At 62.9% G+C, this 24,194-nt stretch overlaps 1 protein-coding gene across 3 annotated transcripts in view; it reads right to left on the reverse strand.

The window, feature by feature from the left end:
* Window positions 1-550: 550 nt before the first annotated feature.
* Window positions 551-24,194, reverse strand: part of SLC12A5 (solute carrier family 12 member 5) — a 31,524-nt gene continuing 7,880 nt past the window's right edge. For 2 of the 3 annotated variants that reach the window (XM_036395471.2, XM_036395469.2), the window contains exons 2-26: window positions 18,627-18,721; window positions 18,263-18,394; window positions 17,903-18,049; window positions 17,242-17,296; window positions 16,188-16,318; window positions 15,813-16,054; window positions 15,523-15,734; window positions 13,515-13,682; window positions 12,508-12,606; window positions 12,291-12,348; window positions 11,473-11,647; window positions 10,406-10,524; window positions 10,011-10,109; window positions 9,801-9,920; window positions 9,523-9,627; window positions 9,266-9,434; window positions 8,211-8,406; window positions 7,961-8,130; window positions 7,727-7,858; window positions 7,439-7,546; window positions 7,152-7,274; window positions 6,878-7,065; window positions 6,519-6,533; window positions 5,845-5,978; window positions 551-5,347 (exon numbers count right to left, since the gene is read on the reverse strand). In XM_036395471.2, coding sequence (XP_036251364.1) covers window positions 5,256-5,347; window positions 5,845-5,978; window positions 6,519-6,533; window positions 6,878-7,065; window positions 7,152-7,274; window positions 7,439-7,546; window positions 7,727-7,858; window positions 7,961-8,130; window positions 8,211-8,406; window positions 9,266-9,434; window positions 9,523-9,627; window positions 9,801-9,920; window positions 10,011-10,109; window positions 10,406-10,524; window positions 11,473-11,647; window positions 12,291-12,348; window positions 12,508-12,606; window positions 13,515-13,682; window positions 15,523-15,734; window positions 15,813-16,054; window positions 16,188-16,318; window positions 17,242-17,296; window positions 17,903-18,049; window positions 18,263-18,394; window positions 18,627-18,721 — 3,284 coding nt within the window. In that variant the 3' untranslated portion in view covers window positions 551-5,255. The remainder of the gene's footprint in view (window positions 5,348-5,844; window positions 5,979-6,518; window positions 6,534-6,877; window positions 7,066-7,151; window positions 7,275-7,438; window positions 7,547-7,726; window positions 7,859-7,960; window positions 8,131-8,210; window positions 8,407-9,265; window positions 9,435-9,522; window positions 9,628-9,800; window positions 9,921-10,010; window positions 10,110-10,405; window positions 10,525-11,472; window positions 11,648-12,290; window positions 12,349-12,507; window positions 12,607-13,514; window positions 13,683-15,522; window positions 15,735-15,812; window positions 16,055-16,187; window positions 16,319-17,241; window positions 17,297-17,902; window positions 18,050-18,262; window positions 18,395-18,626; window positions 18,722-24,194) is intronic. The other variant, XM_036395470.2, reaches the window with a different exon arrangement.

Raw genomic sequence — 24,194 nt, forward strand, 5'->3', positions numbered from 1 at the left:
TCTCCTGGAGAAGCTGTCCTGGAAGCTTCACACTGGATGCTGAGCAGAACGTGTGTGGACCTCACAGGTCCTGACTCCTGCACAGCACTGGGGTGGCCTCAGGAAGATGTGGTGTGGCACAGCCAATACAAGGAGTCCAGAACCTCTGGTGACAGGTGGTGGGAGGGACAGGTCCAGGTCAGTGCCACAAGCCAGCGTGAGGTCAGGGCTGCAAGTCCCTGTGCCTTCAGCACCAGTGTCCCATGGCTTTGTGCTACATCACCCCACAGGCTGAGTCTGGACAGCAGTGTGTCTGTCTGCTGTCTCTCCTCCTGTTAGATCCCCTTCTCCACCTCTAATCCTGCAGCCAGGTAGAGCACTTTTGGTGGGGTGACCAGAAATCTTTGTGAGGTGAAATGTGGGAACTGCATCCCTTTGGAGAGGCTGTTCCTCTCCTTGTGCTTTGCTTCCTCTGCAATCAGCACCCTGTCAGGGTTTGCTCCATGTTATTGAAATGGTGCAAAATAGCTGTGGAGACCTGGAAGCAAGTGAAAAGTCCCCGTGCAAGTAGTGAAGGGTGTAATAAAATCATTTATTGCATTTTGTGCAGACAGGAGTCTAGAAAAATGAATACAGGTAAAGCAGTAAAGCAGTAACAGGGAGCATTCAACAGCTGAGGAGCCACTCCTCCATGAACACCTGCACAGAGAACACAGGGTCTGCACCGAGGCGGCCTAATGCACAACACTGAAACACACACAGAAATTAAATGCAAGCCTATTGGGGTTTTTTTTGGTTTGCAACCTGTTTTATTTACAAGGTTTTAAACTTAATTGCATTGCTCTGCACACAGATTCTCTAAAACACAAAGCATTCTAGGTCACTACATGTCTATTGAAATATTGCACTCGAATAAAAGTCACTTGAATGGACAGAGAACATCTAGCTACAGTGATTAAAAGAGTATTGAATGAACCGACTTTGTGATAACATTCATAACAAATATATTGCACATGTAGCACAGAAAGTGTTGTAACCAGCAGATCTCAGACCTTTCGGTCTTTCTGCTAGTTTTTAGTCCTGCTACACAGAGGAGGGTCTTGACTCTTCTAGTGCAACTCTTGCCCTTGTGCAGTCTCTTGTCCTTCTCGTCCAGCCACAGACCAGCATCTGCCCAGGCTGGATGCTGCCTGTGCCTCCTGTCCCTGCTGCCCTGTGGCTTGCTGCCTGTGTTGTGTGGTGGCCACAGCAACCTGAGCTGCCCTCCACAGTGACCTGAGCTGCCCACTGCCACTCAGGGGCCAGGACTGCTTGGCCCTCTTGCAGCAGGGACTGGAGCACGTGCCACCAGCGCTGTGTGCTGGCCGAGCACTCCCTGCCAGCTGTGGCCACGCTCCAGCCCACCCTCCCGTGGGTTGTGCTGCTCAGTGCTGCTCCTGCAGCAGCCTGCCTGTAAAACAAACTGGGGGGTCAAGACCTTCCTGTCTGGAACAAAAACCGGACCGTGTCTGCGCATGTGCCAAGGAGGAACTTGCATGTGTACCAGAGGAGGACACTGTCTTCACCACGGTGGAGCGGCAGAAGGGTGCTCCATGGGGAAACTGAACACTCACAGAGGCCAAACGTGCAGGGCTGGGTTTGTAAACTAACATGCAGTGCTGTCTGCTAAAACTGGCCCTCTCCAGCCGACAGCGAGGGGACACGCTGTGGAAACCAGCTCCTGTCTTGCCACAGCCAAACTGCCTGGCAGGGGTGTGGGAGCAGCCCTGACTCTGTCCAGAGCTGTGCCCCTGCTCTTGCTGAAGGATGGGGAAGGAAAATGCCTTTTTTCAGCAGTAGTGATGGAAAGGAATGGCCTTCCTACTCCCTGGGGGAGCCGGGACCATGGCTTTGCCGTCAGGGTGGAGTGATGCTGAGGGGAATGGGATCCATTGGTGATGCTGGGGGATGAAGCAAACCTGTCAGAAGTGTGCCCTGGCTGCTCTCACCACTGCTCTGCAAATGTCATTCCTGGCTGCCCTGTACCTGCAGCCAACGGAGGAGCCTCTCACCTGGCGCTGTGAGGGTGAGTGCTGTCTGCAGGCTCAGCAGAGGCTGTGCATAACCTGTCCCTGCCCTCTGCCCTGTGCCAGGGCAGGAGGGGACCGTGCTCGCTGCCTCAGGCCCAGCAGCACAGGGGGCAGCAGCCAACCTGCAATTAGAGGGCAACTGCAGGGAGTGAGTGGCATCTTGTGAAGAGGCAGAGCAGCTGGCAAGTGCTCGAGGCCCAACAACATGGTGCTAACACATGAGCTGTGTGGGCAGGCTGCTGTGCCTTCCCCCGCTGCTGCTGAAGTGCCTCAAATAATTTTGGGAGGCTGGAAACAGCCGGTGAGCTTGTGTGTGGTGGTAATGGGCCAGCTCCAAGGGGCAGAGCAGCTAGACACTGGCAAATGCTGGTTCCCATGGGCTGCTCTTCCCAAAACTAAAGGAACTTCACTTGCAGACCCCTACCTGCTCTTCTCACAGCTCCTGGGCTGCTGAGGCAGCAGCAGGACCAGAAAGTGCTACCCTGTGCATCTGCACCACTCGTCAGCCCTGAGCTCCTGTGCTGAAGCCAGGTCTCAGCTCAGCCTGACAGTCCCCCTGTAAATGCTGAGCTCCCCATGCCTGTGGGAGCAGCTTCCACAGCAGCATCTGTGGCACAGACCTGCAGCCACACAGGCCACCAAGCTACCCTGGCAGAAAGTCTGGCTGTGACTGGGACTGCTCCTGGAGAGAAGGGAGGCACTTCGGGAGTGATGGAAATGTAGGAGCAAGGTATGAGCAGGCACAGATGTGCAGCTGGGGCTTGGTTTTGGTCTAGGAGTGTGTCCAAGTAGTATCTTACAACAACAAAAAAAAAAATCCAACATCAAAAAACCCACTTCTTTCTATCCAAGCATCCCCAAATAGCTTTGGCCTGGACCTGGAGTAGAGGAGCTCTGAAAGGGAGCAGGGGCTGGAGTGGCCGGTGCAAGGGGGGTTTCCTGTTCTCAGGGAGGCAGGAGCCAAGGCTGGCAGGGGGTGGAGTGGGCAGGGAGCTGGGAGCAGTCAGGGCTGCCTGTGTCAGGCAGGAGGCAGCTGCTGCCAGGATGGACACCCGTGGGGATGCTGTAGCAGCACCCGCTCCCCCTGCCCCTGCTCAGTGCAGAGCAGCACTGGGGAGCGTCTGGAGGGGCTGAGGGGGCGAGTGCTTCAGCACAGGGGCTCAGCTCTGGCCAGGGACAAAGTGCTGCCCCAGGGCCCAGGCTGGCACAAAGCCGCCAGCGCTGCCGGGAGAGGGCAACTCTTAGCAGGCTGCACTTAGAGTGGAAGCTCAAATCTGCTGTGAAACAAGTTCAGAAAAGTCTGTGACTTCTTTTCCCTGAAAACTCTTAAGAAGCTAAATTGAGAAGAGAATAAACCTGCGACCTGGCCCTTTCCCAGGGGCTGCTGGTGGCCGAGGAAGGCTGCAGCCTCCACCACCACTCTGGAGCGCTCAGTGCGACGGATGGGCTCCTGGTTTGTGCAGGAGCAGCCCGGCTCAGCTCCCCGTCCCTGCGGCCTGGTGCTAGCAGAGCCCTGCATCTCTCAGAATAGATATAGATCTCTATATATAGACTTCATCTGGTTCTATTAACATAAATATGATCACTTTAAAAATACACGTACTGTATTATGTACACTATGTACATGGGGCTGGGGCGGGCGCCAGCGGCACCCTGCTGCCCTCGCACCGCTTCCTGCGTGGTTCCTGGAACCGTTCACATTTGTTAAAAGCGCCTCAGTTTCTCTTCTGTGAGAGATGCTGGGGAGGGGGGGGAGCGGGGGGGGACGGCGGCGGGGGCGACCCTGCAGCTGCTGCCAAAGATAAGAGGTGTTTGATCTGCCCCGGGGAGCTCTGCGGCTGTGGCTGGTGCCGGGGCTGCCCTGGCCAGCCGGGTGAGGGAGTGCCAAGATGCCGGGGGGACAGTGGGACCCCTGCAGCCCCCCCCTCACTGTGACGTCTTGCTGGTCATATCAGCAAACAGCCTTTGCATATGTTAAAAATACACACAGATCCAGACTGTCCTACAGCCCCCGGCAGCATCTGCGACTGCCTGGGGCCGCGGCCAGGGCTGGGTTAGCAGCAAAGCCCTGGGGAGCAGCAGGGAGTGCAGCGCGGCACAGGGGCGACCCAGACACATGCGCAGGTGCTGGGGCCAGCCGGACTGGCTGGTGCCGGGCCCTGAGAGCCCCCAGTTTAGCGCGGCTGAGGGGGAGCAGGGTGGGGGTCCGGGACACCCCTGTGCCAGCCCAGAGCAGGCACTGGTGCCTCGGGGGTGCCCAGCTCACGCTCACATGGCAGGGTCCCTGCGGCTCCAGACACCGCAGCTCCACACCGCGACTCCTGCGCAAGCACCTGCACAGCGCCGGGAAGAGAGAGCCCGGAGTCAGGCAGGGGGAACGGGGAGCACCCCCAACCACCCTAGGTCAGGGCTCCTGCTCTCACGGCCTTGCTGTGCTCCAGCACCTGAGCCCGCACAGCCGCCCCCCACCCTCTGCCTCCTCCAAACCATCGTGCTGCATCTCCACAAGCTCAGCCCGCGCTCTCCGGAGACATCGGTGCCGAGGCAGCGGCGAGCTGGGGCTGTCCGGGCCCGTGGCGGTGAGGGGCAGCGGGGGAGCAGTGCGAGGGAGGCAGCCCCGGAGGTGAGGGCCCCGGAGGCGGCCCCGGGCGCGGCCGGAGGTGGGGACGGGAGCGTCCGGCGAGCGGAGCGTGGTGCTGCGGGCCTCTCTCTCCTCGCAGGGCCCCGCAGGGAGGCGCGGGGCAGGCGGCGGGCACAGGGCACAGGGCACGGGCGCGTCCAGCCGAGTCTGTGCAGGAGTAGCAGCACGGTGGGGCCAAGGTCCGTCTCGGCACAGCCGCCCTCCGGCCCGGCAGGGGCTGCAGCGGCAGTGCTGGGGCTGGCGGCGGGGCTGGCCCTGCCAGGGCGGGCGGGCGGTGGCGGCAGCGCCGAGCTCTGGTGCTCAGTCCGCGGTTCACTGTATATATTTATATATAAACAAGGACAGCAGTGCTGTGGTGTTGCAATGAGGAACAGCTGCTCTGGTGCTGGATGCTCCCGGAAGATCTGGTGCTGCAGTTCGAATGGAGAGATCAGGGGCACGGCCAAAGCCAGGAGAAGGTTATGCGCACCGGCTGCCATCCGGCCTTCCCTCCTCCCCTCGGGGAGCGCGGTGCAAAGGGGTGGCGGGGCTCTCAGTGTGCAGACAAACCTCTCTCGCGCCGTCTTTCAGGAGTAGATGGTGATGACCTCCCGGCCCCCACCACGCACCAGGAGCACTCTGTCCAGATGCTCCGTCAGCACCTCCAGGAACTCCATGTCTGCACAGCCGTCAAGGAGGACAAACTTCACACCTGGGGAACATGGGGACAGCCCTGTGCCATCCCTGCCCAGCCCCAGCTGAGCCTGCAGCACTGACACCTCCACACCAGAGCCAGGAGCTGGCGGGGTCAGTCCCAAGCCAAGGGGCCAGGGAAGCCCACCCGTGCTGGTGCTGTGCGATGGGGATGGTGACTGAGCCAGCAGATGGCTGAGCCCCACAGACCTCTACCCGGCCCCTGTCATGTGCCACTGCACTCATGGTGTAGGTGCAGTGTCATGTGCTCCCACCACCCATCACGTGCTGGAGGAGCAGGCTGGTGCCAACGACAGCTACTGGAGCCGGCCAGGAGCAGGAGGTGTGGAGGGGGTCCAAGCTCAGGAACTGACCTGTGCCTCTTGGCACTCGCCTAAAAGACCCACCAGTTTTGGGGAACACATGGACCCTGCTCCCCCTGACACGGAGGGGTTCTGATGAGTGGCCCCACAGGAAGGATACAGTTCTCATCCCCTTTCCGGTTACGGGGAGGCCCTGGCATGTTCAGCAGGACCAGCTTGGCATCCTGGGACTTCTTCACAATCACCTCATTGAGCCTCACAGCCGTGTGCATCCTCCTCACGTTGGACTGGTTCCTGTGGGCAACAGCACGTGTGGGCACGGGACAGGCAGGGTCAGCCTCCAGCCCACACCAGGCCAGGGAGCCACAGGGCACACCGGCCTCCTGCCCTCGGGCAGTGCAGCACAAACTCGGGGTGCAGCAAGCTTTGCCAGGCTCTGCACTGGTGACTCTGAGCCTGCACTGGTGACCATGAGCTGCAGGGCCACAGACAGTGCCCGTGGGCAGGGGCAACTACGGCTGCTCAGGGCCAGACTGCATGGAGTGAGCAGGAGCAGGCAGCACAAGGGTCACCGTGGGTGCCTGAGCCCAGGCTTGCAGGGAGCTGCTGGCAGCATAGCAGGGCAGCTGAGGAGCGTGTGGCACGGGCAGTGCACGGTGCACGGGGCTGGCAGCCAGAGCTGCCCGGGTGAGCTGTCTGGCACTGCAGCTGTCACGGCTCACTGAGCCACCCTCCTGCACAGGGGCAACCCCCATGGCTCCCATCATGCTGCCCCATGAGCACAACCCAGCTCCCTCCATCCCAGCCCCGGCACCCAGCCAAACCCAGACTTACAGGTTCTCCCACTCCCTGCCAGGAGCATGATGGGGTCGGAGAGAGAGAGAGAGGAAGAGAGAGAAAGAGAAAGAGAGAGAAATGTGGTGAACACCAAGTGGGGACCCCCACTCCCCACAGCACACCCAGCCTGGGCACCCCATCCCTTGCCAGCACAGTTCTGCACAGGGACCCCTCCCCACCTGCCCCCAGCCCCTCTGCAAGGGCACACTCAGCACCCAGGCTGCCTGACCACTCCTCAGGGCAAGGATCAAGCTGGTGCTGCCGAGGCCCTGCCTGCACCTCCTGGCTGGGGCAGGCAGGGACAGCCAGGATCACAGGGCATGGGTGGGACAAGGTGGCAGCATGGGGGGCCGTACGGCTTCATGCTGAAGAAGTCTTTGATGCCCTCAGGGCTGACAGGGCTCTTGCTCTTGTTCTTCTCAGCAACGGACTTCTCCTTGGTCCAGGTGAGATGCACCTTCTCAGGGGCTGCCTCCACCTCATCACCAGGAGACTGAGAGCTGCTGGAGAAGGTGGTGGCATTCTTGTCGTGGATTAGTTGGACCTGCAGAGGGAAGAGGGGAATGGTGGGCAGGGCCTGGGGCCTGGGGCTAGCTACCTGCCTGACCGTGCCTTGGTACAGCCCCTCACCTCCTCCTCTGGCTTCTCCTCGCCATCAGCAGCCTGCTCCTCGGGGACGTTCAGGCGCAGGCGGGTGTTGGCTGGGTTCTTGCGCCGGATGGAGCCACGGGACTCATCCGTGATGCTCTGGATCTGTGTGGGAGGGATCAGCCAAGGGAGTTGGGCACAAGAGGATTGGCTGGGCAGAGCCTAGCCTGAAGCCCACCAGGATGAGCACACAGAGCTGCAGGGCAGCTAGGTTCACATCAGAGCCACCACAGGGGTGAGAGCCCACCCAGCCTGTCCTGCAGCCTCACCTCCCGCTCCCGCTCATTCTTGGTGAGGTGCATTTGTTTGAGGATCTGGGAACGCTGCTCCATCACCAGTGTCTTCTCATAGGTGTAGGCAGAGATGTCACTCTCATGCTGTGGGGAGAACAGAAGAAATTTGGGGCAGGGTTAGCTGTACTACCTGCTCCCAGCAAGGCCCAGCATGTCCCCGTGGTGCTGTGTCCCCCCATGGTGCCATGTGCCTCATGTCAGGCTCTGTCTGGCTCCCATGCACAGCATCCCTGACTGCAGCACGTGCCCCGTCCCAGCACTCACCATCTCCACCACCTCCACCTCTGCGGTGATGCGCAGGTGGTACAGGAACGTGGTCAGGTCCTTCTTCATCTGGATGCTGTTGTCATCCATCTGTGCCACCGTGAAGATGCGCATCTTGCACTTACGCCACACCTGCAAGAGATGGGGGAGGCTTGGGCACGGCTCGACAGGGACAGCCCCAGCCCCAGCCCCAGCCCCACACTGCAGGGCCCAGCACTGCGGGGCCCAGTCTACCTTGTGCTGCCGCAGGAGGAAGGGCAGCAGCATCAGCATCCCCCCATCGTGGACAATCCACCAGACGTCAATGTGGCCCTCCGAGAACCGCTCCTGGTTGCCCGGAAACATGGCAACATTCTTGGCCACCAGCAAGGCCAGATGCCCAGCTGTGGTCTCTCGCACCAGCTCTGGGAGGGGAAGGGCCACGTCAGCCAGGGCAGCTTGCAGCCCCCCAGGTCCGGCAGTGCCCACCCTCCACGGTGCCTACCAATGAAGTTCCTCCAGGTCTGGTGATCCTCCTTCTGGCGCCAGCTGCGGGGCCAGCCCACCAGCACTGTGTTGTGCTGCAGCCCCCCCAGCCCGCTGGACTGGATGAGGTGGGACATGCCATCCCGCAGGTTAGAGGAGATCACCACCTGACAAAAGCCCTTCACCTTCTCTGCTTCCATCAGGCGCCGGATGGACTGCAAGGGAGAAGGAAGTCAGAGATCCCAGGGTCTCAGGGATAGGCATGGATCATGGGCACAGCAGCTGCCAGGCCCAGCAGTGGCCCAACCCAGGCCAGATGAGATAGAGGGTGCAGGATGTAGGGTACAGGTATAGAATGGGGGGTGCAGAGTATGGGGTACAGGGCTGTGAGGTGCAGGGCGCAGGCTGTGGGGTGCAGATCCTCACAGGGTGCCTGGGTCTCTGTGCCCCATGGCAGGCCAGTGGCTCGAGCCAGGGGGGTGATACCCAGCAGAGCAGAGAGCTGGCACGCAGCTCTGCACCGTGCAGAGTGGAGGGTGTCCTTGTGCCAGGGCTCTGACAGGTGGCAGAGCAGCAATTAGAGTTATTTACTCGGAGAAATTATAACATGTCTGCATGGGAGAGAAAGTGTTTGCTTCCAAGGGCTTAATCTCATTAATGTGCCGCCCCGCGGGTGCAGGGGGTGGGGAGTGCTCTCACTCTGGCGGGGAAAGGCTCATCTCCCACCTTGCCTGGCACCAGGGCCACAGAGACTGTGGCAAGGGTTGAGGCTGAGGAGTCTGCTCAGCCCAGGAGCACAGCAGCTGTGCCAAGTCCTGCAGCAGCTGGCCAAGACTAGGACCAGTGCTTGGCTGGTGCCAGCATCTCTGGCATCTTGGAGGGGAAGAGGAGTCCAGAGGTCCCTGTGGTACTGTGAGCACCAGTGAAGCATGGAGTCCTCAGGCTCTGCCTGATGCCACTGAGAGCTCTCCAGGCCATCCCGGGGCCACCAGTCCTGGCCATGGGGCAGAGACAACCCTGGGCACCTGGGGACCTAATGCTGGCACAGCCTGTCCTAGTGCAGGCAGCTCTCACCTCCTCTGCCCTTTGTGCCTGAGGATGGTTGTCCAGGAAGGTCCCTTCTAACACCGAGGCCACGATAGTGAGGCCCTTCCCAGCCTTGAGCTGTGAGGTGAAGGACAGGAGCTGCGGGTGCACCACGTTCTGCTCCTGATCCCCACGGACCAGGACCAGCAGCTGCGGCCTGGAAGGAAGGTCCTGCAGTCAGTGCCTGCACCCAGCTTGTCCCTGCCCTGGAACCCTGAGATCCCCATCTCCCTGCGCAGCCTCACCTCCAGTTTTTGGTGTGTGGGGGCCCTTCCTCCAGCCGCAGCAGGGCATAGCGGGCTGCACTCAGGGACAAGCCCCGGATCCCATCACCCCACTCCTTCTCTGCCCTGCAGGAACCAGCAGCACATAAGGGATGCCCATGGCTCTGGCCACAGGCACCACGCTGGCACCCTGGAGCATCCAAGTGGGACAAGCAGCCCAGGGGAGCCCAGCAGCCACACTGAGAGGCCACATGGCCACGGGGAGCTGGACAGGAGCTGCACGCCGTGGCCTCCCTTACCCGCGGTACTCGATGTATTTGTAGATGAGGCCAGCGATCAGCATGGCCACCAGCGCGTAGTACCAGGAGCAGATGAACATCAGCGCCAGGCAGAGGCTCATGCCCAGGAAGGACAGGGTCCTGCAGAGGGCACAGAGCTGTCAGCCTGCCCTGAGCTCCCCGCTGGGGTGTCCTGGGTGTCCCTGTGCTGCCCCATCCCGCCCGGCTCACCAGTGGTAGTAGCGGAAGCGGGGCCGCCAGTTGGGCGTCCGCAGCAGCGTCTGCACCGCACACGCCAGGTTCACAAACATGTAGCACATGAGGAAGAACCTGCGGGAGAGAGCAGGGGGCTTAGTGGGTGCAGTGTGAGCGACTGAAGCCTCCACACCTCCTGGCCCCGGGGTGGCCAATGCCGGAGCACGCCCTGCTGATGGACAGAGAAGCAGCGCCATGGACAAACCGAGCCTCAATGCTGGCCAAGATGTGAGCCCAGAGTTCCTGCAGGGCCCGCCTCTTCCCAGGCAGGGGCCAGGGCAGCAGGTCCGTTCCCCCCTCCCCCCGAGGAGCAGAGACCCACACACGCCACCCGCTGTTGTGAAGGGGCGGGTCGACAGCACGCTGCCTACATGGAGAGGATGGGAGCCACCTCGTCCAGGGAGGCGATCAGGATCCCGATTTCGCAGATGCAGGCTGTGAGCAGCAGGGCCCACGTCGGCTCCCCGTTGGCTTTGCCATGGCCAAAGACCTGGAAATGGGGGGAGAGGGGCGTGTCAGGCTCTGCGGTGCCCTGTAGCCCTGGGCAAGGGCACTCAGTGCAGTCCGATGAGACTGGACCCTCCTATACACCCAGCCCTGGCAGGAGCAGGGACTGGGAACACTGGGTGCCGTGAGCTGGCACATGTCCCATTGGAGTCTGCCAGGAAAGCATTCCCAGCGCTGGCTCCTGCTGACAGAACAGTCCCGTTCCCGGCAGATCCCGTGGCTCTCCCCACACCCAGTAGAGCAGCCCCTGTACCCCACCAGGGATGTCTGCCAGGAAAGCATTCCCAGCGCTGGCTCCTGCTGACAGAACAGTCCCGTTCCCGGCAGATCCCGTGGCTCTCCCCACACCCAGTAGAGCAGCCCCTGTACCCCACCAGGGACGAGCCCCTGCTCACAGCCCGGCCACAGCAGCACGGAGCCGGGCACCCCGTGCTTGGGACGGACACACAGCCGGGGGACAGTGGCCCCTCCTGCGGCTGCGGGGGGAGCGGGGAGGGGCCCGGGGGCGCGTGTCCGGACGCATTAAAGGGTGCGGGCGGTGCGAGCGAGAGCTCGGGCTGGGGCTGGCAAGGAGAAGGAGGGAGGATAAAATTAGCCCGCTCTTCCCTGGGGGGAGCTGTCGGGTTGGATTTGGAGAGATGAGGTTGTGGGAACGCGTCTTCAGAGAGCAGATAAAATATGAAGCGGCACGGCGGCGGGGGGGAGGGAATTCTGACCTTTCCCGACACTCTCCTCCCACCGATACCGCAGCCAGACCACCACGGCCGCCCACCGCCGTGCCGGTGCCGGTGCCGGCGGGATGAGGGCAGGGATGTGGGGCTGCTCCGGCAGCGACGGCGCCGGGAGGAGGCAGGGCGGGGTCCCAGGGCCTCTCTCTGCAGCCACAGTGGGCGCTCAGGGTGGGGAAACACCGGACTCGGGCGTCACCTACCCTGAGGAAGGGAACGATCCCATCCCTGGAGATGGCTTGCAGGAGGCGGGGAGCTCCGGTGAGACTCTGCAACCCAGCCCCGCAGGTGGAGAAGAACGAGCCAATGACAATGACCCACGGGGACGGCCACGCCAGGGTGCCAACCACCAGGTTCCCGTTGACAGCCTCACCAAACCTGCGGGGCATCAGCATCACCTGCAGCTCCATCCCATGACCGAGCACCAGCACCACAGTGGCACAACCCAGCCTCCCCCAACAGCACCACTCTGGGGGGATGTGACACAGCTGGGGTGTTGACTCAAGGGTGAGCAGTGGAGCAGGCTCAGAGGTTGCCAGGGGTCTGTCCTCATCCCTGTACCCATTATCAAGGCAAAGGACAAGGGCAGGTGTGGGACAGGACTGCTCATCTCTGTGCCGGGGGGGCAATGATGATGCATGCAGTTGGATCCTGTTTGTGTAGGTGCTGGCGACCCAGAAGTGTCACCTGCCACGTGCGGTGAGCAGGGCTGCCCCAGATAAGCAGGAGCACAGGCAGCCCTGCCTGTTGACAAACAAGTGGCTGCCTGCAGCCCTGGAGGGGGAGGAATGCAGCAAACATGGATGGTTGGGATGCACACAAGCCCCCAGTGCTGGTTACAAGCTCCAGCCCCCCTGCCTGGTTACACCCACGAGCCCCCCAATGCTCCCATGTCTGCCCAGTGTGTCATGGTTGCAGCCTTCCCCACACCTCTTCCTGCCCCTGGGGCTGCCCCTGCCCCAGCCTGTTCCAGGGGGCTGCCAGACTCTCTCCATGCCCTCCATGGCCTTGGGACACTCACTTGTCACGCAGGACGACCCCCTCGATGCATGCTCCAAAGAGGACAACAGAGCTGATATCTGCCAGGTAGTCAAGGAGAGCCAGGAGGATGCAGAGTCCTGCCTGCCCAGCCAGTGGGTGCTGGGACAGGGCCAGTGAAGCACCCGAGCTGATCTGCCCTGCAGAGCCCACCCACCCCCAGCCCCACAGCCCAGGCTCAGGCAAGCCCTGAAAGATACAGACTGCAGAGGTGGTGGCAATGGCCAGGATGGTGCCCGTGGGGATGGACTTCTGGGCATCCCGCAGGTCTCCAGAGCGGTTGGAGCCAGCCATGATGCCTGGGGAAAGAGGGGATGGTGTCAGGGGGAGCAGAGCTACAGCCCATACCCGTCCCTCATGCCAGGCACCGTGTGAGCCCTGGGCACAGCAGGGCACGGCTCGGTGTGGGCCAGCATGGGAAGCAGCCATGATGGACGGGGGAGAAGGCGCTGCTGCGGCTTGGGATATCCAGCCTGCTCTTCTCACCCCCCTCCAACACTTCCCCCCCTACCCCAAACCGCAGTCTGAGGCCACTCAAGGATTAGGCTCAAAAGCTCTCAAGTGCCTTGTCTCATTAGCCCTTAATTAGCTCAAGCAGGGACGGTGGCTGCCGCAGGGGCAGGGACAGGGTCCAGCCCCGACGTTGCTCGGGGAGGGCAGGAGGTCACGCAGGGACACGGCTGCACAGGCGGGATCAACCCAGCCCGGGGGATGACCCGTGCAGCCGGGGCAGGAGCCCAGAGCCGCGGCACCGGGGGACCGGCTGGTGAACGGCGGCGGGAGGGCCGGCACCGGAGGCCGAGCGGCTGCCGGGGACCCCGCAGCCCCGGACCCTCCAGCGCTCGCCATGCCCGGGGCAAGCCGGGGACTCCCTCCCGCCTTGGCCCCGCGGAGCTGCAGGGGAGCCCCCGAGGCTGCGCCCGCTCGGTTCCGCAGCGGGGCCGGGCCGGGGGGGCTCCTCTGCCCCCGGAGAGCTAAAAATACCGGAGCGGCGGGACGTCAGCGCGCACCGGGCGGCACCGTCAGATCTGGAGCGCGGGCGGCTGCGGGGGAGGCGATGGCGACCGGCCGCCCCCGCGCCGCCGCTGTCACCGCCGCTGTCACCGCCGCACGCACCCCCGGGTGCGGGGGTGGCACACGTGGGGGAGCGCGCCCGGCCACACGTGCTGTGCCCGCGGCACGGAGCGGGGCCCGCGGCGGCTCCCACCTGTCACCGAGGGGAAGTAGATGCCGACGAGCAGGGTGAAGTAGGACGTCATGTCGCTGAAGACGTAGGGCTGGTCCATGTCCACTGGGGTGTCGGGGGAGCTCACCGAGGGCAGCCCCCGCTTCTCCACGATCACGCCCTTGGTCAGGTATGAGCTCCAGAGGTTCTCTGTGAGGAGGGAGGAGGTCGGGCAGTGCCTCTGGCAGGAGGTGCCCACAAGCCCCCACACCCAGCACAGCATCCCCACCCCGCAGGAATGGAACTGGGGGGTGTGTGGTTCTCCCAGCCCTTCCCCGGCCCCACTGAGCAGCCAGCTCAGCACTCACGGGGCCACGGGCATGCAGAGGGTGAGGATGGCAGCACAGGTGGGCAACCAGAGCAGGTTCATAATGCTGTTGGCAGCGTCCCCACAAGATACTGGAGCAGCTGACATGGGATTGCAGTAGCAAATAATTAAGAGGGTAATATAATTAATGCTGATCAACACAGGTTTAAGGGAAGTGGATCGTGTCAAAGTAACTTGATAATGTTTTTGATGGGATTATGAGTGCGGGGCTGATGTAACAGGCTTAGTGTCCCTCCGTGTGCTGCTTTGGCTGCAGATCATGGGGAGAAACTGGAGCAGTGGAGAGCAGCCAGCACCGGGCAGGGTGGGCAGAGGCAACTGCCCTTGGCATGTCACTGCTGGGGGGGCAGAGAGGAGCAGCCAGCCCTCAGCCCCCAGCACTGAGCCCCCTTCATGGCTGCTCACAGGTGACAGATGGGGCTGGCAGCCCCTATTGGCGTCACCTGTCTCATCCTCCCTGAAACGTTGTGTTTCTCCCCACCCCTCACCTAGGGCACAGCAAGCCCCAGTCACCTCTGCCAGGGTCAAACTGTGCCACCCGTCTTAAGATGCTGCTGGGCCGGTCACCTTTGTCACCAGCCACCCCAGAGTGGGGTCCTGGCTCTGTCCCACTGCCCCCAGTGCAGGAGGGTTTGCTGCCCTGAGAGAGACCGGGGCAGTGGGGGTCTGCACCCCCTCCCCAGCAGCACCACTGCCAACAGGAGCAGGTTCCACCCAGCAGCCAGGAACTCCTGATCTGACCCAAAGGACCTCAGAGTGCAACATCACTGGGAGGCTCCCAAACACCCTGTGACTGCACTCCACTAATCACCATCACAGCTGCAGCCCTGAGCACCACGTGCTCAGCTAAGTCTGACCTCCCGTGCCCGTGTCCACGCAGACACCAGGGCAGGATGGCTGGGGCAGCCCTGCAGCCATCAGGAATGACTGATCCTGCTTGTGGCTCTGCTGCTTTCCTGAGTCCCAACAACCACTCCAGCATGGGGGTCTGCAGACACCCTCTGAATGTGGCACAGCAGCCTCTGCCACCCACTGCTGAGTGTGAGCACCTAGCAGATACACCAGCATCTCCAGAAAAACAGGTCATAAGTGCTGCTCCCAGCAAATTCACACATCTTTCTGTGGTCCTGGCCACTCTCCCAGCAGGGCTGTAGCCACAGTAGCTAAGTGGCCCCAAGGGGTGATCACTTCTCTCAAAACCTCAAATCAATACCAGCCTTTCCAAAGGCCAAGAGGAAGCAGAGGGAGAATTTATTCCTCCCCAGCCCTTTGGGCCTCATTCTGAGCCACCCCACTGGCTGATACAGACTGCATGCAGGTGGCTGCAGTGCCCTGCTCTGTCACCCAGTGCAGGAGTGTCCCACTGCCCAGCACAGCATGAGCACAGCTCCCTGTGCCTCAGGAGCAGAGCAGCCGCCAGCAGGGATCTCCCACATGCTCTCTCACCTGGACCCAGCACTGTTTGCCCCCACAACACCTGGAATGGCTGAGAAGCCATGCTCAGGATGGTCTCCCACAGCACACCTCCACCAGCCCTGTTGTCAGAGCGGCCCAGCAGGCACAGCCACTGCCTCACCACAGCTCCCTTCCTTCTCCATGCTGCCATTCCCATGCCTTCATGCCCATGCCCACGTTCCCATGCCTCTGTTGGCATGTGCTCACCTTGGATGAGGCCGCTGGCAGCACCAGGGATGCCCTCGATCTCAGTGACATTGTTCATGGTGAAGTACTCATCGCAGGTTGCATTGAGGAAACGGGAGGTGCAGAAAAGCTCCCAGAGCTTGGAGCCAACTGTCTCATTCCCCTCCACCACCATCTTGGTGCAGAGGTCGAAGCCGTGGCGTGAGAGGGTCCTGTTGCCCAGGAGGCAGATCCTGGGGGTACACGGGCACTCAGCACTCAGCATTTGCATGCCCCAGCCCTGCTGCATCCCTGCAGGGCCCTGTACTCACGGGAAGCTTGGTGGGTCAAAGGCAGATTTGATGACTCCAGCATAGATGGCAAGGATGGAGAGGATGACACAGCCCAGGAAGACCAGGGCAAATTTGTTGACATACTTGACACCCACGAACACCACGGTGGCCATGCAGGTCAGCACACAGGTGCCATACACACGCATGTTGTTGAGCATTGCAGCTGCCTCCCCGCTGGCATCCTCTGCCTTGAAGATGGCCATGGCCGGGAAGATGTAGGCCTGGGAAAGAGTCATGGCATCACCACCTGGCTAACAGCCTGCAGAGGGGCCCCAGGAGAAAGGTCCTTCAGGCCCCCTGCCCTGCCAGGAGCTGAGCCCATGGCACTGCACAAGGCAAGGACCAGGTACCTACCAGCAGGATTTCGATGGTGCCCAGGATGTACATGGCACCGGCAAAGGTGGTGCCCAGGTAGAAGCAGAGCCCCACAGCCCCACCAAACTCGGGTCCCAGCGAGCGTGAGATCATGTAGTAGGAGCCACCCGCTGTCAGAGAGAGCAAAAGTGGGTCCCAGCCAGACCCCAGTGACACCCTCAGCCCTGCCAGGTATCCCAGAGGGCAGACTGGAGCCAGGATAGCCACAGGCCCTGCTCCAGCACTGAGCAAGATGCAGAGCAGCAGGAGTGACCACACGGGCAGAGTCATTCCCCAGCAGCCAGGTGCAATGGCCAGTGGCACAGGTGTTCCCTGGACACCAGACACAAGCTGGAGCCCCAGGGACCTGGACCATACCCTGCTCTATCCTCCCAGAGGAGCCCTCAGAGCCGGGCTGCCAGGATCGATGGTCCCACTGCGGCAGCAGGATGATAAATAGCTTTAATTACACCCCGCGCTGGGCTGTCAGCGCTGTGCCCAGCCTGGCGCAGCTCACAGCTCCCCAGGGCTCTGCAGGGCTGGCATGTTCTGGGGGAGACAGCCGGGGCACCCACCGGACACAGCCCACGGTGCCTCCTGCGGGGCAGAGCCCACACACAGCAGCGTCCCGGTGGTGGGAGAGCCCATCCCATCCCATCCCATCCCATCCCATCCCATCCCATCCCATCCCATCCCATCCCATCCCATCCCATCCCATCCCATCCCATCCCATCTCCCAGCCCTGGCTCTCAGCACGCCCTGCTCCCATCCTCCTGCCGTGTGTCTCCCGGCTCCCCGCGGCCTCGCCAGTCTGGCGGAGGGAGGAGCCGCGGCTGGCGGCTCTCGCTGCCATCTGCACCTCGCGGCTTTGGGGACGGGTGGCGGCTCCAGCTCTGCGCTCCCCCGGGCCCTGGGGATCCCGCGCGGGCTGGTGGCAGAAGGCTGGGGAGCGGCTGGCAGCCCCGGAGGATGCTCTCTGGGAAAAGCCCCGGCAGGCACCCCACCCTGCTGCCCGCACCCCGCCCAGCTGCCCGCACACCGGGCTTGGCTGTACCTGGCACCACACCGTTGGTGGCGATCGCGCTCATGGAAATGGCCGTCAGCATTGTCTGCGAGAAGAAACACAGCGTGTTCAGGAGCAGAGGGACAGGGGAGAGAAGGGAGAGCTGGGGCCACGCTAGGACATGGGGCCTCTTGGGGCCACGCTGAGATGTGCCACGGGGCAGGGATGCCCAAGGAGGATGAATGGATAGATGTGTGTGTGGATGGGCAGGCAGAATGTTGGCTGGCAGCACAGCTGACACAGCTGAGCCCTTGGAGGGGCTTGCAGCGCTGGGGTGGCTCAGGACACTGGACAAGGCCAGCCCTCCCAGCCTCTGCCCTGGGGTGACTGTCCTGGCGAGGTGGCTCTCTGCATGGTACCAGAGCAGGGGACCCCCAGCACATCCCCCCACATAGCAGCTATGATCTGGGTCACCGTTTAAGCACCATTCCACTGCTGATTCCTCTGGGAAGCTGAAGACTTCTCCTTGTTCTAAGTGGGGCAGGAGCTAGGGCAGGGGCAGAAGCTGGGGCAGAAGCTGGGGCAGGAGCAGAGCTGGGGCAGGGCATGGTGGGCTGGCAGCCAGTGCACCTCTCCATGGTCCAGCCAGCCACACTGGTGACCCCAGACCATGGGAAAGGCTAGTGAAGGCTTATATGGCTCCAAAACTCACACAGGAGCAGCAGAGGAAGACCATGCAGAATGACTCCATGATGCCAGCAATCCCGACCACCCAGGTGAGACGCAGGAAGAGGATGACTCCAAAGATGTTCTGAAGGCAGGGCAGGTAGACACCCATGAAGGTGCCCATCCGTGGGGCCTGTTGAGGGAACAGCAGTTACCAGGGCTCAGGGGCCTGGCTGGCAGCGGAGCAAGAGATCCCACTCTTCCCACAAAGCAGCCAGGAACCCAGGGTAAAACCACCCCTGGTTGAGGCCAAGGGGTATCCTGTTCCCAGGGCAGTCTGTGGCCTGGCACTACACAGGCAAGGGCTGCAGAGGGAGGGAAGGCTACCTCCCCCCTAAGTCCTCACCTGCACTGGCTTCTTCTTGCCTCCATCATTGTTCTCAGCCTCCTCGTGCTCCCGGCTGCCCTGTGGCAGGTTGGTGTAATTGGCCAGTCCACTCAGCAGGGACGAGACCATAGGGCTGGTGTCCATCTCCTCCTGTGGAGAGCAGATCCCGAGTTGTGAGGACAGTCCCCTGGGACCCCAGCCACCCCCAGGAGACCTCACCAGATGGTGCCCCACTGCCTGCCCCTCCAGGAATGGCTTTGGCAGTGCAGCAACCCTGGCCTGGGGCTCTGGCATGTCCCAGTGCCCAGGGTGCAGGCTGGGTGCTGTGGGACAGCTGCTTAGCTCAGCTCCCTCCCCGTGCCCCACTGCCTGCATGCCCTACCTCGAAGAGGGCCATGTTCTTGCCATCGTACTCCTTGCCCTTCTCCAGGTCCGTGCTGTTAATGAAGGGGCTGCTCTCCTTGGGATTGCCATCGCCTGCAGAGACACCACTGAGTCAGTCAGGCAGCCCCTGCCCCACCCACACCTGCAGAACATCCACCCCACAGGGTCACTGCTGTGAGGGGTCACAGCTGCCCGGGGCCGCCAGCGGAGCTGCCAGGGCTGTGGGCACCATGCTCACACCCAGACTCAGCAGAGGCAGTGCCAGGCCGGCATGCCAGCCCCCAGCATCACCTCCCACAGCACAGCACACACAGGGGCTGCCATCCCCAGGAGGCTCCGCTGCCCCGCCCGGCCGTGCTGACACGCAGAGCCGGCGGAGCGCATCCACGCAGAGAGGCGAGCAGAGTGCATCGGGGGAGCCGCCGGCGGGAGGCACGGCTGCAATAACTCACGGCACGGGCTGCAATAACTCACGGCACCTGCGGGCGAGCGCGCTGGGACTGCCCTCGGCGCTGGGACTGCCCTCGGCGCTGGGACTGCCCTCGGCGCTGGGACTGCGGGGCTGCTCAGCATTGGCGCACAGGGGATGGTCCCGGCACAGTGCCTGGGACTGGGGCCGCTGGCCAGGTGTCTGGTCCTCCTCCCAGACATGCACCACAGGGTGGGAGGTGACATCATTGAGGGCAGATGATGCCCGGGGCAGTGGAGCCACCCACAGCAGTGCCAGGCCTATAGAACTACCAGGACAGGGACCACAGGCACTCACTGCATTAATGACCTAGTGCAGAAGAAACCTGGAGTTGGCTTAATAGCGATGAAAACAGCTGAGCTGCAGAGCAGCAGAAATAAATCAAGCTGGAAATGGAGCAGCAGTAAGGATGGTGCTGCCGGAGCAGCACAGCTCCAAGAGAAGGTCCAGAGCAGAGAGGGACCAGGGCATGGGGGCCAGGAGCCAAAGGACACAGTCCTGGGCGAAGCACCTGAGGAGGCACCTATGGCACAGGGAAACCTGGGCAGCCAGGCCAGTCCCCAGCCCTCAGTGGGGGGAGAGAGGCTCCCTGCCACACACCCATCCCAGCAGCACAGCCCTGCAGCCAGAGCAGTCACACTGCCATTGGCCACCGCACTGCCGGGCAGGTTGCCCACATGGGCAGGGTCACAGACCAGCTCCAGAGAACTGTCCCCTCCACCATCCTTCAGCATGGAGCTCATGAGCGCCCCGGGGCAGAGGGATGGTGCCCTAGCAGTGTAGTCACCCACTCATGGTGGCAGCCACAAGACAAACCCTGCGACCGTTTGGAGCATCCTGGTCCTCTGAAGACCGCCATTCTCCTGCCAGTTGACTCATATTCGGGATCCTGGAAGCCCGTGTGCAGCAGTGATTCACCATCTGCAATTCCCTGGCACACAGGGTGCTCCTGGCTGACCAGGAGGTGAAGCCTCAAATGCTACAGGTGACACGGACCTGCGCGCTGGCCCCCAGCTCCCACCATCCCTGGGCTCCCCCAGCACGGGGCAGCAGGGCAGCAGTGTCCCTAAGGGCACAGCCAAACACTGAGGCACAGCCTGCAGGCTCGTCCTGTGCAGGAGTGGCCATGGCAGTGCCACTGGGACACCCTGGCCCACAGGCTCCTCTCCAGAGTCCCCTTGGACACACACCCAGCCCCCCAGGTTGCCCCATTGCCATGTGCCTGCCCTGTATCTCCCACAATGGGTCTCATCACAAACCTCATTCGCTCCTTGCTCTGTGTTTGGTCTAAAGCCCCACTGAACCCTGCTGTCATTAGGTAACAGCAGTGGTGTGGGCTGGCAACCACCCACTCGCCACGGCTCTTGCCCACCCGCACCAGCTCTGGGGACCACACTGATGTGAACCATCCACCATGCTGACAGGACACCCTTCAGGCTGATGCTGTGGCCATCCCCAGTGAGGTGACAGAAGGGTGCAGGAGCAGGGGTGGCTCGAGCTCACCTCCCCCTTGGGGCTGGGTGGCACCGGGGGACACGGGCAGCTTGGCAGGGAGACGTGCTCGAAGCGTGGCAAGGCTCTGGGACCCCTCCGGGAGAACGGAGCCCGCGGGGGCCTCGCCTCACCGCCTGGTACCCAGCCGACGACATCACCGTGCAGGTTTCCATGGCAACGGCGAGCCACGGCCGCCTCGGCTCCCGCTCTTATGTAACGGCGCAGGCAGCCGGACGCTGGCCCCACATGGCACCCGCGCCCCGGCCCACCGGCGCCCGGGGGATGGAGCGGCCGGACCCCCGGCCCCAGCCCACCCCGACCCCCCGGGACTGCCCTGCTCGGCTCCACACGACAGGCGCCAGCAGCACCCTGGGGCGCTCCAACCCCTGGCACCACAAACAGCACCCACAGCTCGCAGTCCCTCCACCCCCAGCTCTGCCCAGCGCTGCTCACGCCGGGGCCACGGCCCGTGCTGACACCACCCAGGCTGCCGGGGCTGGCCCGGGGGCAGGAGCCCCTCGCTCGCTGGGTGATGCTGCTGCGAGGAGCAGCACTGGGAGAGGCCCCGGGCTGGTGAGCATGAGGATGCAGCACGGCTCGGGGAGACTCTCAGTCTCCCACGTCGCTGCAGCCCCACAGGCTGGAAGGAGTTAAGCACAGGGCGCAGGGTCCCAGGTGACAAAGCGCTCCCGCTCCTGCTCCTGCTCCTGACGGAGACCATTTTGCCGCAGCGGGGCTGGTGCAGCCTCTCCCCGGTAGCTGCCTCAGACCCGTGGTTTGAAGTCAGGGGCAGCCAGGGCAGGCAGGAGCAATGCCCCGTCCCTCACCTGCCACTGCCACGGCCAGCCCTGCCCGGCTGGCTCCCGCAAATGGGGTGCTGCCTCCCGGCCCTGGGGACACGTGGGACACTGCCAGTGCCAGCAACGCCCACAGGGCTGCCCCTGCCCCGCTCCGCCAGAGCAGCCAGGACAGAGCAGCGCAGGGCCGGAGCGCTGGACCGGGCTAGCAGCCCCAAGGCCAGCAGCCGAGCCGGGAGAGACAGTGTGAGCAGAGCAGAGGCGAGCCGAGCCGTGCCAGGCTTCGATCCCGGCGCTCAGCCGCCCCCCTCCCCAGGGATCACTCAACACGAATCGGCCTTTTAATTTGCTGCGGCGGCTGGAAGGGCTGGCAGCGGGACCGCTGGCAGGAACCCGCAGCCCCGCCGTGGGCACCGCGCAGCCCCGCTCTCAGCAGGGCTTCCACCAACCTGTCTGCCCGGGGCAGCCCGGAGCAAACGCAGCAGCGCCAAAGGACCGTCACAGCACCCTCGGAGCCCCCCAAGGCAGGGCTCAGGCAGCAGCACCAACCACAATTTGATCTTCTAATGGCTTTTTACTTAGCCCTAAATTGGGTTGGGAAGCGTCATGTCCCTTATCCCAAATCCTCCCTAATCGCTTTACACGGCGCAGGGCACCGAGCACTGGCTGGGGTAGCCCCAGCAGCCACCCCCCACGGGCTAATTAACCACAGCTGCTGCCAACGCTGCCACCCGACCACGGCCGGCCCGTGCCCTCCGCAGCATCCAGAGCACAGCGAGCCCCAGCCAGGGACATCGGGCACTGGGGCTGCGGCACTGCCGGGCGGTGCAGTGGCTGAGGGGGGCCGTGGCAGGAACAGCCCCGACCTCAGAGCCCTCCGTGCCTCCGTCTGCGCTCCTGCACGGGGCTGCTGACGGCTCCGGAATTCCCCTGCGCCACCCCCGCCCCGATCCCGCAGCCCCAGGGGCAGCAGCAGCAGCGCGATGGCTGCTCATGGCACTAGGGATGCCCTGGGGCTCCCCTGGAGGTACACAGGACACCTTGACTTCTGCCACAGGACACCTGGGCTCCCGGGGCTCTGCCTGCAGCAAGGGGCACCCCAGGGTGACCCCAGCAGGCCAGCGAGCACATGGGCGAGCACGTGGCCCTGGCTGATGTCCCCAGCTGCTGCCGTTTTGCAGGAGCTGCTGGCCAGGGAGGCCACGCTGCTGTTCTGTCACCTCCGGCTATCAAGGGGACTTGGCTGTACACACACTGCCTGGCCCTGGGCTGCTGGCCTGGGGTGCCTAACGCAGGTGGGGATGGCCAAGGTATTCTTATGGCAGTGGCATCTCTGCGCCCACCCAGCTTCCTTCTACCCTGCACAGGAGTGTCTGACAGCTGCTCTGGGGAGGGCGACCCTTGCAAAGGATCCCACACAGCCCTTGCAGCCCCCCTGAGGCAGAGACCACTGCTGATCAGAGCAGTGCTGGCTCGTGCTGGCAGCGTCACAGCAGAGCCACTCCAGCTGCAGCGTGTCAGGGGAGCAGGGCTGGGGGTCGGGGTGGGATGGTGGAGTGGGATGCTCCCCCCATGCCAGGGCTGCGTTTTCCCCCTCCAGCCAGCAAGCACACCCAGTGGCCTTTTGGGCTGGATTCCTTCACAGCCTGACCCAAATTGGACCAACTGCTACTTCAGACCTATCCTCTTCCTTCCTAAACCCAGGATTATCCTCCCTTTGATCAGCCGGCCCTGCAGCGCAGGATTTCCAGCACAGGCGTTTTGGCTGGCTGCATTTAAACAGCTTCCCAGATTCTCTGACAGTCCAAGCCCTGCCTTGGAAATGGCCGTGGACACAAGTTCCAGCAAAGCTCCTGGTGCTGGATCTGGGCTCCCCAGGCATCCCAGTGGCACCGGGCTGGGTGTCAGCATGGCACCCTGCAGTGGGGCTGCGGCTGACATCCCAACACCCCAACCAGAGCAGTGCAAGGTGCCAGCCCGGACACTGCGGGCAGCAGCCCTGCCTGCTCCCCGCTCCCACCACCTCCCCAGAGGGTCCAGCCCTTGCTGGGTTGCTGGGCTGGAGCCCTTCCAGCCACTGTCATGCAGCTCACGCATGCTGTCCAGAGCATGACCCGAGTTGGGACACTGCTGACCTTTCTGACAAATAAGGCCTAAGTGGCACCCAGGGCTTCAGTGCTCGTGCTCGGCTTGGCAAGTTGCTGGACAGCCAGCACTGGAGCAGCCAGGACATGTGAAGGGGGCCCACTGGCAATCAACAGCTTTGCTATCCAACGGGTTTTCCATGGTCCCTGCAGACAGACCTCACGATGGGAGTTCAGCTGACCCTTGGCATGGGGGGACAACCCCCCACAACACTGCAACAACCCTTGTCACAGGTGTGGGGAGCTCTGCTGAGCCCCTTCCTACAGACAATCCCTGCTCCCCCAGGTGCCCCAGGCCCCCGACTCCTCCAGCCCTTCATCCGCTGTCCCACAGGGCAGCATCTCGGCAGGCTCAGCTCCAGGGACAGTCTGCCTGGTCCATCTGTAGTGGCACCGTGTCCAGCCCTCCTGCCAGACCCCAGCATGGCTGCACCGCCTGCTGCCACGCCGCTGGCACTGCCGCGATGGAAATCAGCGAGTGAGAGAGATCCTGGTGCTGCAGAGGGCAAGGGGAGGGCAAGTGCCCAGCGAAGGGCACGGCTGGGGGCCAGTGCGACAACCCCAGCCCGGCAAGGTGCCCCCAAAAGTCTCCTGCCAGCCCTGACCTTGAGCGGAGCCACAAATAAACAAGCAAATAAACAGACTGGGGTCGGCAGAGCAGA

This window comes from Molothrus ater, chromosome 17 (genome assembly GCF_012460135.2).
Source record: "Molothrus ater isolate BHLD 08-10-18 breed brown headed cowbird chromosome 17, BPBGC_Mater_1.1, whole genome shotgun sequence".
Classification (NCBI taxonomy): domain Eukaryota; kingdom Metazoa; phylum Chordata; class Aves; order Passeriformes; family Icteridae; genus Molothrus; species Molothrus ater.